At 39.8% G+C, this 13,004-nt stretch overlaps 1 protein-coding gene across 12 annotated transcripts in view; it reads right to left on the bottom strand.

Annotated features, from left to right (window-relative positions):
* Positions 1 to 354: 354 nt before the first annotated feature.
* LMBR1 (limb development membrane protein 1) overlaps positions 355 to 13,004 on the bottom strand; it is a 138,321-nt gene continuing 125,671 nt past the window's right edge. For 10 of the 12 annotated variants that reach the window (XM_061166216.1, XM_061166215.1, XM_061166214.1 and 7 more), the window contains 2 exons: positions 5,369 to 5,530; positions 355 to 2,220 (listed from right to left, as the gene is read on the bottom strand). In XM_061166216.1, coding sequence (XP_061022199.1) covers positions 2,135 to 2,220; positions 5,369 to 5,530 — 248 coding nt within the window. In that variant the 3' untranslated portion in view covers positions 355 to 2,134. The remainder of the gene's footprint in view (positions 2,221 to 5,368; positions 5,531 to 13,004) is intronic. The other 2 variants (XM_061166217.1, XM_061166226.1) reach the window with 1 other exon arrangement.

A 13,004-nucleotide genomic window follows, 5' to 3' on the forward strand; every position in this document is an offset into this window, starting at 1 on the left:
CACCCAACCCCACCACAGGGCCACACACCAGCCTCCAGCGTGTGTCTGAGAGAAGCGCCTGCGATTAGAGTGAGCGTCTCACTCAGGATCGAGGTTGTTGATGTGACCGGGAACACACGGGGTATCTGTAGTCTCAACTGGTTGTCATTACGTGCAGATCGAGGATGTGACAACCTGTATTTGCTCACACAGAACACGTCTGAGACCCAAGGTTTAAAACCATCCCTCTATTCCACACAGCAATGACGAAGCATCCAATGAGAGCTTAAAAAATCCATTATACATTTCACTCCTTAGTGATCCAAACCTGGCCTAAGTCCTCTGATGGAAAGAAATTTTCAGATGAGCAAAGAGTTGATACAGACGTTGAAAAGTTTAATACTTTACTCAAAAATTTTCAGACATCTTACAAATACCCAGAAGCTCTTCTGGATGTGTGCCCTGAAACTGGTGTAAGTTAAAAGTGATATTCTTTTATTTAAAGGAACTTTTTTCTCTTCTCCCCTTGACCTGGTCTGCTCAAAGCAAGCAAGTTTCAGTAAAAATCAAAATCTCCAACTAATGCTTAAATAGGTATAATTACCAGTAAAATTGAAGAGCAGCCATTTTTAATAAATTTTCTCAGTATGTGGATCTTATGCTGAGAAATTCACCCATACTAGACTGCTTATATTTACTGAGGGTCATTTAGAATCACAAAATGTTCTTTTGTTTTAAACCTAAGCTGCATTTGAACAAGAAAAACTCAGAAGGAAATGCAGAGGTATAAATAAAGAAGTATACACATAGAGCTAAGATTACTTTTTCTTATAATTTTGGTTCTTAGTGGAAATGTTTTATGTCAAATATATACAGCCTATTTTTCATAAATTTCTCTCCCCGAAACCTTTAAATTCAACAGTTTGAATTTTACTTTTGTCTGAACACAGACACTACTGCCATACACACAGTGCATGTGGATACACGTATTTAGAGGCCTCACGATGTGAACTGCGTGTGAAGGACCCACCTCCCACTTCTGCATGCACGACTTCTGACGCTCTAACCTAGCAGACGGTGACACAGAGGGCCATGGTATAGCTTTTACTCAGAGGACTTGAAGTCAAGAACCTGTCCCCATAATTATTTACAATTTAATAACCGAATGAGCGTGAGGTCATGATACACTGCAGAACTGTCCCGACACCACGAATGCTGGCTGACGCTGTGTGTTCTGGTGTTAAATGATCACTTTTGTAAGTCTGAGGTTTAACTTGGCATGTGCAGAAGTGACCGAAGGTGAAAGAAGGGGTTTCTACCACAGAGGATTTACGGTTCCATGATGGACACAGAAGCACAGGGAATGACGGGATTTCTGAAAAGATGTTTTAAAAAAACTGAGCGTACATACAGCCTGTAAGGCAAAATCTAAGTTACAAGTGTGTTCAACACTGGCAACTATGTTGTGAGAGGTAATATTGAATTATTTACACATAAACTGTCAGAAAATATGATGACGTAACACATCCTACCATAGCTTATTACACTGGACAGTAGACGGATTCCTGTGGCATTCTACCAAGGCTCAGGTTTAGAAGAGTTTTCTATTTTTCTCTTAACTCAAATTCCAGTCAATATTCGGTAACGTAAGTCAGAACTATGCTTTTGTTTTTTTCTTGAAGGAAGTAGAAAATGTCATTTGCAACCATTACAGTTTCAATGCAGGCACTGCAGTAACACCTATACACTTCCATTTTTTTGCAGAAACTGCCCGTCTGAGGACTAAGGAAGGATGCCTTTCATGTAGGTGTCTACACTTTGAATGGACTGTATACTGAGATTTAAATGAATCCTTAGAAGCCCCGAAGTGGCCTTTTCTCACGTCCTCACAGCTGCACAGCTACCGCAAGCCAGCATGGCCCCCAGAAGATGCACCGCCCAGAGGGGCCTGCGCTTGGCTGGGAACGACAAGGTCCACACAAAGGCAAACAGAACGGAGACGACCTGCGACAGCCAAGCCCTCAAACTATGAAGACGGGGACACACACAGGCCCAGGCCGGACACATGGACCACGGTCAGCGGGACGGCCCCGACTGGCGGGAATGTCACGAGTGTGGGGTGCTCGGGTCTTGACTGCAGCGTGGTGCTGGGGTCTCACAGTGCTTTCTGATGCCCATTTGCAGAAGGCTTTGCTGTGTCTGCATCCCTTGGCGTATCTGATAAGTGCAGTTTATGAAGCCCTGCAGAAAAATGAAGAAAACGTGAGAACTAATGCACTGCTGAGAAGCTGGGCACAACATGCAGTGCTCCTGAGGAGACTGCTGCATAGCACACTCCCTGCAGCATGAAAGGGCTCCGTGCCCCGCCAGCAGCGCCCAGGGCCTCCGCTGAAGACAGCTGCCCAGCAGGAAGTCAGGCCTCCCCTCGTGCAGGAGCCACCCCTCACCCAGCCTCCCACAGGGCCAGCTCAGCTTCCTCCGCTGAGGGCAGAGCCCCTGCCCTCCACACAGCTCCCGCCCCGCCCCACCCTGCCCTCCACCCCGGCCCCAGGAGCAACTTCTAATGAACCTGCTCCAGCAAGCTTATCCCAGTCCTCGAGTGCCCTTCTTGGGGAAAAACCTGAAACAAGGATGATCCCATTTTTGTTTTAAAATACACTCATACATATACACTCAGGAAAATGCAGGGAAAAACACACTAAGACATTAAGCATGCAAGTAAAGCAACGGAAAATATTACCAAGCAGAAGGAAAGGACAAAAGAACAAACGGAACACAAACAGCACTTCACTGCAGAGTAAGAGACGATCGCTGCCTTCTAAGTTGTGCTCCTTTCCGTCTGTATCACACAGTGATTATTCACCAGTGTACCTGGTACACTGGGCACTACTGTGCCTTCATGGGCAGAAGAGTTACTAGAAATGTTTAAGGGTTTAGCTGGTATTAAAGCTCTGAGCACTTTAACAAAACGAAGCACAAAGATATTCAAGAACACATAAGCAGCACATCCATGGAAAAGATTTTCACAGAACAACTTTTATGAGGCTCAGATATTTGTAAAAATATGCTTGGATAAGATGATTTTTCCCCCTAAAATTTCAGGTAGTTTTCTAGCTAACTTGATATGCAATTTTATACCCCTCACAAACCAACACAACATTCCAAATTTTAAAATTCCTATCACCTGCATATCTTAATGGAAAAAAAGTGAAATTGAGCCTGTCTATGATGGATGAATGGGAAGGAAAAAATAAGTCAATCAAAAACGCACACACACACACACACAGAGAGTTCTGGTTTCAGGAGTGGCCGAGCCACTCTGTGACAAAAGGCACCTACAGCTCCGGCGGGACACAGACACGAGGAAGCGCGCTGACACAGGCCGGCTGCAGGAGGAAGGGGGCACAGCGCCCAGCCCCCAGGTGATCAACACCCTTGTGGAAACTAAGCCCCCTCAGGGTCCATTATTCTGATGAGTTACTTCTAAACCCTGGGTGGAGCACAGGTTATCTATTCAGAAAAACTACAGTGTCTCTCTTCTGTAGAAATAATCACTGCCTCCACCATCATGGCAGCTGAATTTCCAGTGGCTGCCATGTGCCAGATGCTCTATGAGAAAGACTCTGTGATTCTCAACCCACAGCAGCAGAGGGAAAAAGCCCTCCTCCGCCACCCCCAACACACAAAAGAAGAAAAAGAAAGGAGATGGTTAAATTTTATATTTTCTGATCAAATTATAATTCTCAGTGAAATCATATTAAGATTTCAGATCATTCACACATTATATACACTTAATGAGGATCTTCTTCTAGGTATCAAGCATTGCCTCCTTAGAGCATTCCAAAGAGTAACAGAAAACATTAGGAAAACTGTTTATTAGATGTTCTACATAAATAACTCTTGATAACACCACTGCCTCTTATGGTCAAAGAGCCAATACAATATACACAAGCTTTACCTTAGGTTAAATTATATCTTACTACTTTAATAAAGACTTCTTTAGCAAGATGATATCCAAAACACCCAACTCAAATGCTAAATTTACTACAATTTATTCACCACCATCTCATTTTAGTGAATGATAAGTAGGAATTTATCTGAGATTATGGGTAACTAACATTGCTGATGCTACAACAGGCTAAAATATGAAATTATAACTCTAAACATCTGGCTAAGAGGACTGTTTGATTCCCACTTCATCTTTAGATTTTAATCTGACCAGCATTACAGAACCTGGGCATTAAAATTCCACAGGTGTCGGGGCTTCAGCTGTAATGAGACGTAACTCTCTCCTTTCTGCCCAGTATTTCATCAGCCACTGTCTCCGAGGATAAATTCACAGTAAAACAGACATGAGTAGATAATCTGAAGTCCTTTTTCCTTCCCAATGGCCATCCTTTCAAGTGTCAGGACTGGACAGCGTGGTGGTGTTAAAGCTTTACTGTGGTCTGCCTAGCATATACCGCTGTACATGCGAACAGGACCTTAAGGAACCACCGTTACGCTGCATTCTGCAACAGCTAAGAGCCATAAAGGAACACGGAGTATGAACATTCACATGGCGTCAATTCAGGTAAATGAGCCAATGTCAGGACTTTCTAACAATAAATCACTTACCTTTTCCCTCTTTTATAAAATTGCACACCCTAAACCCAAAAAGGTTTCAAAGCAAGACAGTTTATATTGTCCTGGTATTCCCAAAATACAAAGCCTGAAATATGGTTATCACTAATGTTGAAGCAAGCATGAAAAATATGGTCATAGGTGACATCTGTACCTTTTATAGCTTAGCCAAATCTATGAGTTTTTAATACCATCTCAATGCTTATGTCTCAATGCATATGACTCATGGAATACATAATAAATGCCCTCTCTCTTATTAATGCCAAACACTTAATATTTTCATTCCCAACTATTATCTAACTTATGAAGAGAACTGTAATTGTGGGTCAGCCTGAAACTTACAAAATCCAATTCTCAAAAAAAATCTTAAACTGAACAGTAGTAAGAGGCATCACGACTAGAATATAAGCCGTGCACCCCAACCTCCGCCCACCGCAACCGCCCTGGTCATCACGATAGACGAGCTGCTGCTCGCTGAGCTCCCACAGGGCGTGAGGACTGCCCCGAGGCCCTGACGGGGACCATGGTAGCTAGTGTTCACAGCAGTTCTGAAGATGGCACTGTCGCTGTTCTACAGACGAGAAAGGTGAGGCTTAGTGAAGTCATCTTATACAAGAACATAACCAACAGGCAGTGGGTCAGGAGTGTGACCTCGAGGGATTCACACATTCAGAAGATGAATAGGTAAAGATTTAAAATTAGCTGAAAAGTTAAAATTATTAAAAAGCAGAAGGAGAGAAAAAGCACCCATAAACCTCAGGATTACCTAGGGCCTTGAAGAGTTCTTCCCGCACAGCAGAGGTGAATTTTCTGACCAGACACAATGTGGTCACAATAGCAAAAAGCAAATTGTAGGATAACACAATATAGAAGTTTCCCAACCAATTAAACCTTCCAAAGTCTCCAAGTAGATCAAATCTAGTGATTCCTGTTAAAATAAATAAAAAAGCCCTTAATAAACCAGGTACAATATATTTATACAAATATATATTTAACAAGATAAAGTATAAATCAGATCAAATTCCATGGCCTTCCTCATTTCTGTTAGTGGGAATCCCAGGTTAACACACAGTCATGATCCTGCGGCCAACCCCAGTCAGCCTAAGCAACTGTCCATGTGTCAGTCTCTGGCAGTGGTGAGCAACAAAGCTGAAACGGGTCATTCTCTCAGCATTTCCCTGCATCCACAAGAAACCCGCTGTGCTGCTCCTGTGTGGAAGCTGGGTGTGGCACGCTCCCCGAAATACGAAATGAGGGTGGTGATGGAAGAGACACCTGACAAACTCTCTCCAGCCCCAACCCTGGCCCCATCTCCCTGCAGGGCCCTGCTCACACGTCACCTCCTCCAAGCGGCCGCCTGTCTCCCCTGCCCTGAACAGCTGACCTGACAAGGTCCTCCACCCTGACAATGTTTCTTTAAGGCACACACGACCTGAAATGTTTCTCTTCCTTTGTGGTTCATCTAGTGCCTACTCTCCCCAGAATATAAGAACAGGGACTCTGTTGTTTTTAGCCCTATGATCCCAGAACCCAGAGCAATGCCTTGCACATACTTAAAACTTACTACATAAGAAATAAACAGACTGGTTCCTTTCCAAGGGGAAGAAAACACACATTACATATGTGAATTGGATGCTACAGTCTTGCGGAGTAAACGGCCAAGGCTGGAATGCAGTGTAACTGTGTTGCAGATGTTGGAAATGCAGTGCAGTTGCATTATATATGCATCACCACTTAAATTCACCTGTCACATGTAAAACAACAAGTCTTATTTTAAAAAAAAAAAGTCTGAATAGTCATTCTGTTCAACGAGTACGTGCCCTAGGCTCAATACTTCCTGGATCAGAGTATGCATGTGGAAGGATTTTTCTGACTATTGACAAGTAAATAAATAAGTAAAACAGCATTCAAATGGTCAGTCAAGTGAGAGATGACGGGACTACTGATATTCTTTAAGGAAGAAACTGGAGAGCTAATCATGGCCATATAAAATTTTAACCACTAAGGACTTGTATACCCAAAATCACGCACCTTTCATTTTAAGGGTGGCCTAAGAATTTCAAGAACAACTTTTACTAAGCTCAAAGTCACCTCATCAGCGAACTTCAAACTTAACTCTCATCCCCACTCAACACAATGCCATCACCTCCTATCTGGACAGACTCTATGAAAGCAGCTCGTGGAGACGACAGAAAAATAGCAGGTGCCAAAAAGCAGGTCTTGTGTAACCACATGTATCCAGGGCCAATGTATCTGAATTTGAGAGATAATAATCTACAAAAGTAGTTTAAGGAAATACAAGATTAACGGAAATGTACAGTAACATACTTTTTCAATGACGGTAGAAGGGACCCAGACCCTAGTAGTATGTACAGCATAGGTCACACCACAAGGTCATGGCAACAACCCAGCAGCACACTTACTAAGACTTTGTTAAAAGGAACATGTGTCTAATTACATATACTATTTTTCAAGTGAAATACTACTTAATTTACCCTAGGAAGTTATCTGTAAACAAGATGCAGTCCTCCCAAACACACTTCAGTGATTTCATGGCCCGGGGAACCCAGATAAGCATCTTTGATCTTTAAAGCCAAAGACTCCTGAGCATCGGGTGAGGGACACACACGTGCACATGCACGCACACACACAACTGTGCGTATCATGAAGCTCATTTAAAGAGGAACTGACAGATCACAGGATAAAAACCCTTGCCCAGATGCTCTATAGAAGTCTGATCTGGTCTCACAAATTTTTGATCATACACTACCATTAGCAAAAATAAAATTAGAGTACATATAGCCATTACATGTATATTTTATTTGTAAACTATATATGTACTACTCACTGACCTATATATTATTTTATACACAAAAGAAAGACTTTAAAAATTATAGCAATAAAAATAAATACAAGTTCTGATAGCTTCTCCACACACCCCAATGACTTACTTTGTGAACTTATGTGGAAACCAACTCCACTTTGGAAACCTCTGCTACATGCTAACTAGTAATCCGGCAACACCCAGAACTTGCCCTGTGTCATGCACCCCAAGAGAGGGAAGCCAGAGGCAGGAGTAGAATTCACACAGTGAGACTGAAAGGTACGTTATGAACAATGGAAAGGTGCTTTCACTAGAACTTCTCAGTGGGCTCACCCTGGTATCTGGAGAGTCGGGGTCAAGACCCAGCGGGAAACACCAGGCGAAGAGCAACCCCTCTTGTTAGAGGCTCTGGCCACAGACACCTCAGGTTGGCCTCAGACAGAAACCCAGAAGCCTGGTGCTACTATGGATGCACTGAGGCTTCAGACAAAACATTAGAGATTATAGGAGCGAGTTCTAAAAGACCTTGTTGTTCAGAATTTAATGTTTTAGAAATCTAATATCAGCTAAATACTACAAAGCTCAATTCTGAAAATCTTCTAATAGACAAAAAGAAGTCTTAAATAAACACTTCTCTAAAATGTCTGAGAGGATTTTGTCACAGTAATAATTGTAAGATGTACTTTCAATTTCTTTCCCAGTTTTATTGAAATAAAATTTACATATCACTGCATGTACAGCATGTTTTAACTCACATACACCACAAAATGATTATTAAGATAAGATCAGTGAACATTCATCACCTCAAACAGATACAAACTTTTAAAAGTTTCAAATTTTTTTTCCATGTGATGAAAACTCTTAGGATTTACTCCCTTAACAACTTTCCTATATGACACACAGCAAATAATTGTATTTGTCATATTGCACATTACGTCCCTAGGATTTATCTCATAACTGGACATTTGTACCTGTTGATGACCTTCATCCAATTCCCCCTCCTCTACCTCCTGCCTCTGGTAACTACAAATCTGATCTTTTTTCCTAAGAGTTTGTTTTTGAAATATAATCAACCTAAAACACTATGTAAGTTCCTATGATGTGACACTGTGATTTGCTACTTCTATACATTTCAAAATGATCACCATTTAGTTACTGATTATATTCCCCACACTGTACATTTGAGATTCTGTGAATTTTGCAAATCTCATCTCCTGCACCTATTTCTTTCTTCCACTCTCCACCTAGCCCCGGAAACCACCTGTCTGCTCTCTGTATCTGTAACTCTAATTCTGTTTTGCTGTTTGTTCATTTGTTTTCTAGAGTTCATATGTAAGTGAAATCACACAGTATTTGTCATTCTCTGACTTATTTTATCAAGCATAACACCCTCTAGGTCTACCCATGTTGTCACAAATGGCAATATGTTAATCTTTTACGCCTGAGTAATATTCCTCTGTGTGTGTGCGCGCATGTGTGTATACACACGTACCACATCTCTATCCATTCATCTATTCATGGGCACTTAGGCTGCTTCTGTATCTCGGCTACTGTAAATGATGCTGCAATCAACATAGGGGTACATATTTATTTTCTAATTAGGGATTTCATTTTCTTCAGAAAACTACTCAGGGGTAAGACTGTTGGATCATATGGTAGCTCTACTCTTAGTTTTTTAGGGAACTTCCATGTTGTTCTCCACAATGGCTGCACCAATCAACATTCCCATCAACAGAGCAGGAGGGTTCCTTTCTCTCCACACTCTCTCCAGCATTTATATTTAGACTGTTTGATGATGGCCATTCTGGCCAGTGTGAGGTGATGCCTCAATGTAATTCTGATGTGCATTTCTCTAATAATTAATGATGCTAAGCATCTTTTTATGTGTCTTTTGGCCATCTGTATGTCTTCTTTGGAGAAATGTCTATTTAAATCTGCCCATTTTTGGACTAGGATGTTTGGTTTCTTGGCATTGATCCTTTGCATATTTTGAATATTAACTCCTTATTGGTTATATCATTTGCAAATATCTTTTCCATTCAGTAGGCAGCCTTTTCATTTTGTTGAGTTTCCTTCATTGTGCAAAAGCTTGTTAGTTTGATGTAGTCCCATGTGCTTATTTTTGCCTTTGTTCCCCTTGCCTGAGGAAACAGATCTCCCAAAAATATAGCTAAGACAAATGTTAGAGAGCATACTGCCTATGTTTTCCTCTAGAAGTTTTATGACTTCAGGTCTAACATTACATCTTTAGACTGTGTTGTGTTTATTTCTGTGCATGATGTGAGAACATGGTTCAGTCTCTTCTGCATGTAGCTGTCTAGTTTTTTACAACACCATTTACTGAAGAGGCTTTCTTTTCCTCATTGTATATTCTTGCCTCCTCTGTCATAGATTAATTGACCATAGGTGGATGGATTCATTTCTGGGCTTTCTATTCTGTTCCATTGATATATATGTCTGTTTTTGCGCCAGTACCATGCTGTTTCAATGGATGTAGTATTGTGATATAGTTTAAAATCAGGGCACACTGACCTCCAGTTTTAATCTTCTTTCTCAAAACTGTTTTGTACTTCAGTATCTTTTGTATAGTTCCACATGAAGTTTAGAATTATTTGTTCTAGTTCTGTGAAAAATGTCATTGGTATTTTGATTGTACTGAATCTGTAGATTGTCTTAGGTAGTATGGTCATTTTAACAGTGTTAATTCTTCCAATCCATGAACACTGTATTTCCCTTCATCTGTTTCTGTTGCTTTCAATTTCTTTCATCAACGTCATAGTTTTCTGAGCATGGATCTTTAATCTCCTTATTTAGATATACTCTTAGGTATTTTGCTCTTTTTGAAACAATGGTAAATGGGATTATTTTTTAAATTAATTTTTCTGATAGTTTGTTTTTAGTGTAGAGATATGCAACAGATTTCTGTCTACTGATTTCTATATATTAATATTACATCCTGGAACTTTATGGAGTTCATTGATAAGTTCTAGTGGCTTTTTGGCAGTGTCTGTAGGATTCTATTAGTATATGTCACCTGAAAACAGTGATAGTTTTACTTTTCTCTAATTTAGGTTCCTTTTAGTTATTTTTTCTTGTCTCACTGCTGTGTCTAGGTTTTCACATAGCATGCTGAATAAAAGTGGCAGGAGTGGGCATCCTTATCTTGTTCCTAATCTTTAATGAAATGCTTTCAACTTTTCAACACTGAGTATGATGTCAGTTGTGGGTTCATCATATATTGCCTTTATTATGTTGAGGTATGTTCCCTCTACCCAATTTGTGCAGACTTTTTATCATAAATGGATGCTGAATTTTGTCAAAAGATTTTTCTGTATCTACTGAGATAATCATATGATTTGCATACTTCAAGTTGCTTAATTTGATATATCACATTGATTTGCAGATATTTAACCATCCTTGCTTGCATCCCTGGAATAAATCCCACTTGATCATAGTGTGTGATCCTTTTAATGTACTGTTGAATGCACTTTACTAAGATTTTGTTGAGGATTTTTGAACATGCTGACTCAAGTGATACTGGACAATAATTTTTGTGTGTGATATCTTTGTCTGATTTTAATACCAGGGATACTAGGGTGGTAGTGTGCCTTCCTAAGCAATTGTTTGGAATGTTTGAAAAGGACAGGTGTTAACTCTTCTTCAAATGTTTGTTAGAATTCACCTGTGAAGCCGTCTGCTCCCGGACTTGTGTTTGTTGGGAGTTTTCATTTCTGATTCTATTTCATTACTAGTAACTACGTGTTCATATTTTCTATTTCTTCCTGGTTCAGTCTTGGGAGACTACATTCCTAGGAATTTGTCTGCTTCTTTTAGGTTGTCCATTTTATGGGGCATACAGTTCTTAGTAATCTCTTATGATCCTTTATAGTTCTGTGGTGTGGGTTGTCATGTCTTCTTTATAATTTCTGATATTTGGGCCCTCACATTTTTTCCTTAACCAGTCTGAGTAAAGGTTTATCAATTTTGTTTATCTTTTCAAAACACCAGCTCTCAATTTCATTGATTTCTATTTTCTTTTAAGTTTCGTTTTATTTATGTTTGTTCTGATTTTTCATGACTCTTTCCTTCTACTAATTTTGTATTCTGTTTACTCTCCTTTCTCTATAAGATTCTTTATTTGAAAATTTTCTTGTTTCCTGAGGTAGGCCTGTATCACTATAGATGTCCCTCTTAGAACTGCTTTTCCTGAATCCCATCAGTTTTGGCTCACTGTTTTCATTTGTCTATAGGTATTTTAAAATTTCTCCTTTGATTTCATCAGTGACCCATTGGTTGCTTAGGAACATGTTGTTTAGCCTCCATATGTGTGTGCTCTGGGAAGTTTTTTGGTTTTTTTTTATACATTTTTATTTTCTCTGCAAAGGTGATTCAGAGACTTTATCTTTTGGCTATACCACACAGCATGTGGGATCTCAAGCAGGGATCAAAACTATGCCCCCTGCAGTGGAAGCATGGATTCTTAGCCATTGGACAAACCAGGGAAGTCCCAGGAGTTTTTTAAAAATTGTAGTTGCTTTCTAGTTTCAAAGCATTGCTGTTAGAAAAGATGCTTAACATGATTTCAATTTTCATAAACTTACCAAGACTTGTTTTGAGGCTTAGCATGTGATCTATTCTGGAGACTGTTCCTTGGCCACTTGAAAGGAATGTGTATTCTGCTTTTGGATGGAATAGCCTATATAGTATATATAAATACATACACACACACACACACACATATATACACACACACACACACACACACACACACACACACACACAAATATATATACAGGAGGGAGGCCTGGCATGCTACAGTTCATGGGGTCGCAAAGAGATGGACACAACTGGGTGACTGAACTATAAAGTCCATTTGGACCTTTTTATTGATAATACCAACACTTAAGAAAAAACAGCAACACTTAAAAGTTTTAACTTAACAACTTATTGACCAGAGATGTATTAATATGTCTTTTGTTACCCAAACATTGATCAAAGTATTTCACTATTCATTTACATAACAAATAGTCAGCCACAGGCACAAATTTCTGCAAAAATAACATGTGAATAAGATGGATAACATGTTAATAAGACTTGTACAAATGTAAAACACTTCAAAATTTCTATTTCTGAGTAAAGACATAAAAGGGTACTAAGGCAGCAAATTTCAAAATACTACTAACCATAAGATAATTTTAATTATTTAATGTTATTTAACTGTCCTTGACATGGAACAACAGACTGGTTCAAAATTGGGAAAGGAGTACGTCAAGGATATATATTGTCGCCTTGCTTATTTAACTTGCATGCAGAGTACATCATGTGAAATGCCAGGCTGGATGAAGCACAAGCTGGAATCAAGACTGCCAGGAGAAATATCAATAACCAGATATGCAAATGACACCACTCTTATGGCAGAAAGCAAAGAGGAACTAAAGAGCCTCTTGATGAAAGTGAAAGAGGAGAGTGAAAAAGTTGGCTTAAAACTCAACATTCAAAAAATGAAGATCATGGCATCTGGTCCCATCACTTCATGGCAAGTAGATGGGGAAACAATGGAAACAGTGACAGACTTTGT

Source organism: Dama dama, chromosome 18, assembly GCF_033118175.1.
Source record: "Dama dama isolate Ldn47 chromosome 18, ASM3311817v1, whole genome shotgun sequence".
In the NCBI taxonomy this organism is placed as follows: Eukaryota; Metazoa; Chordata; class Mammalia; order Artiodactyla; family Cervidae; genus Dama; species Dama dama.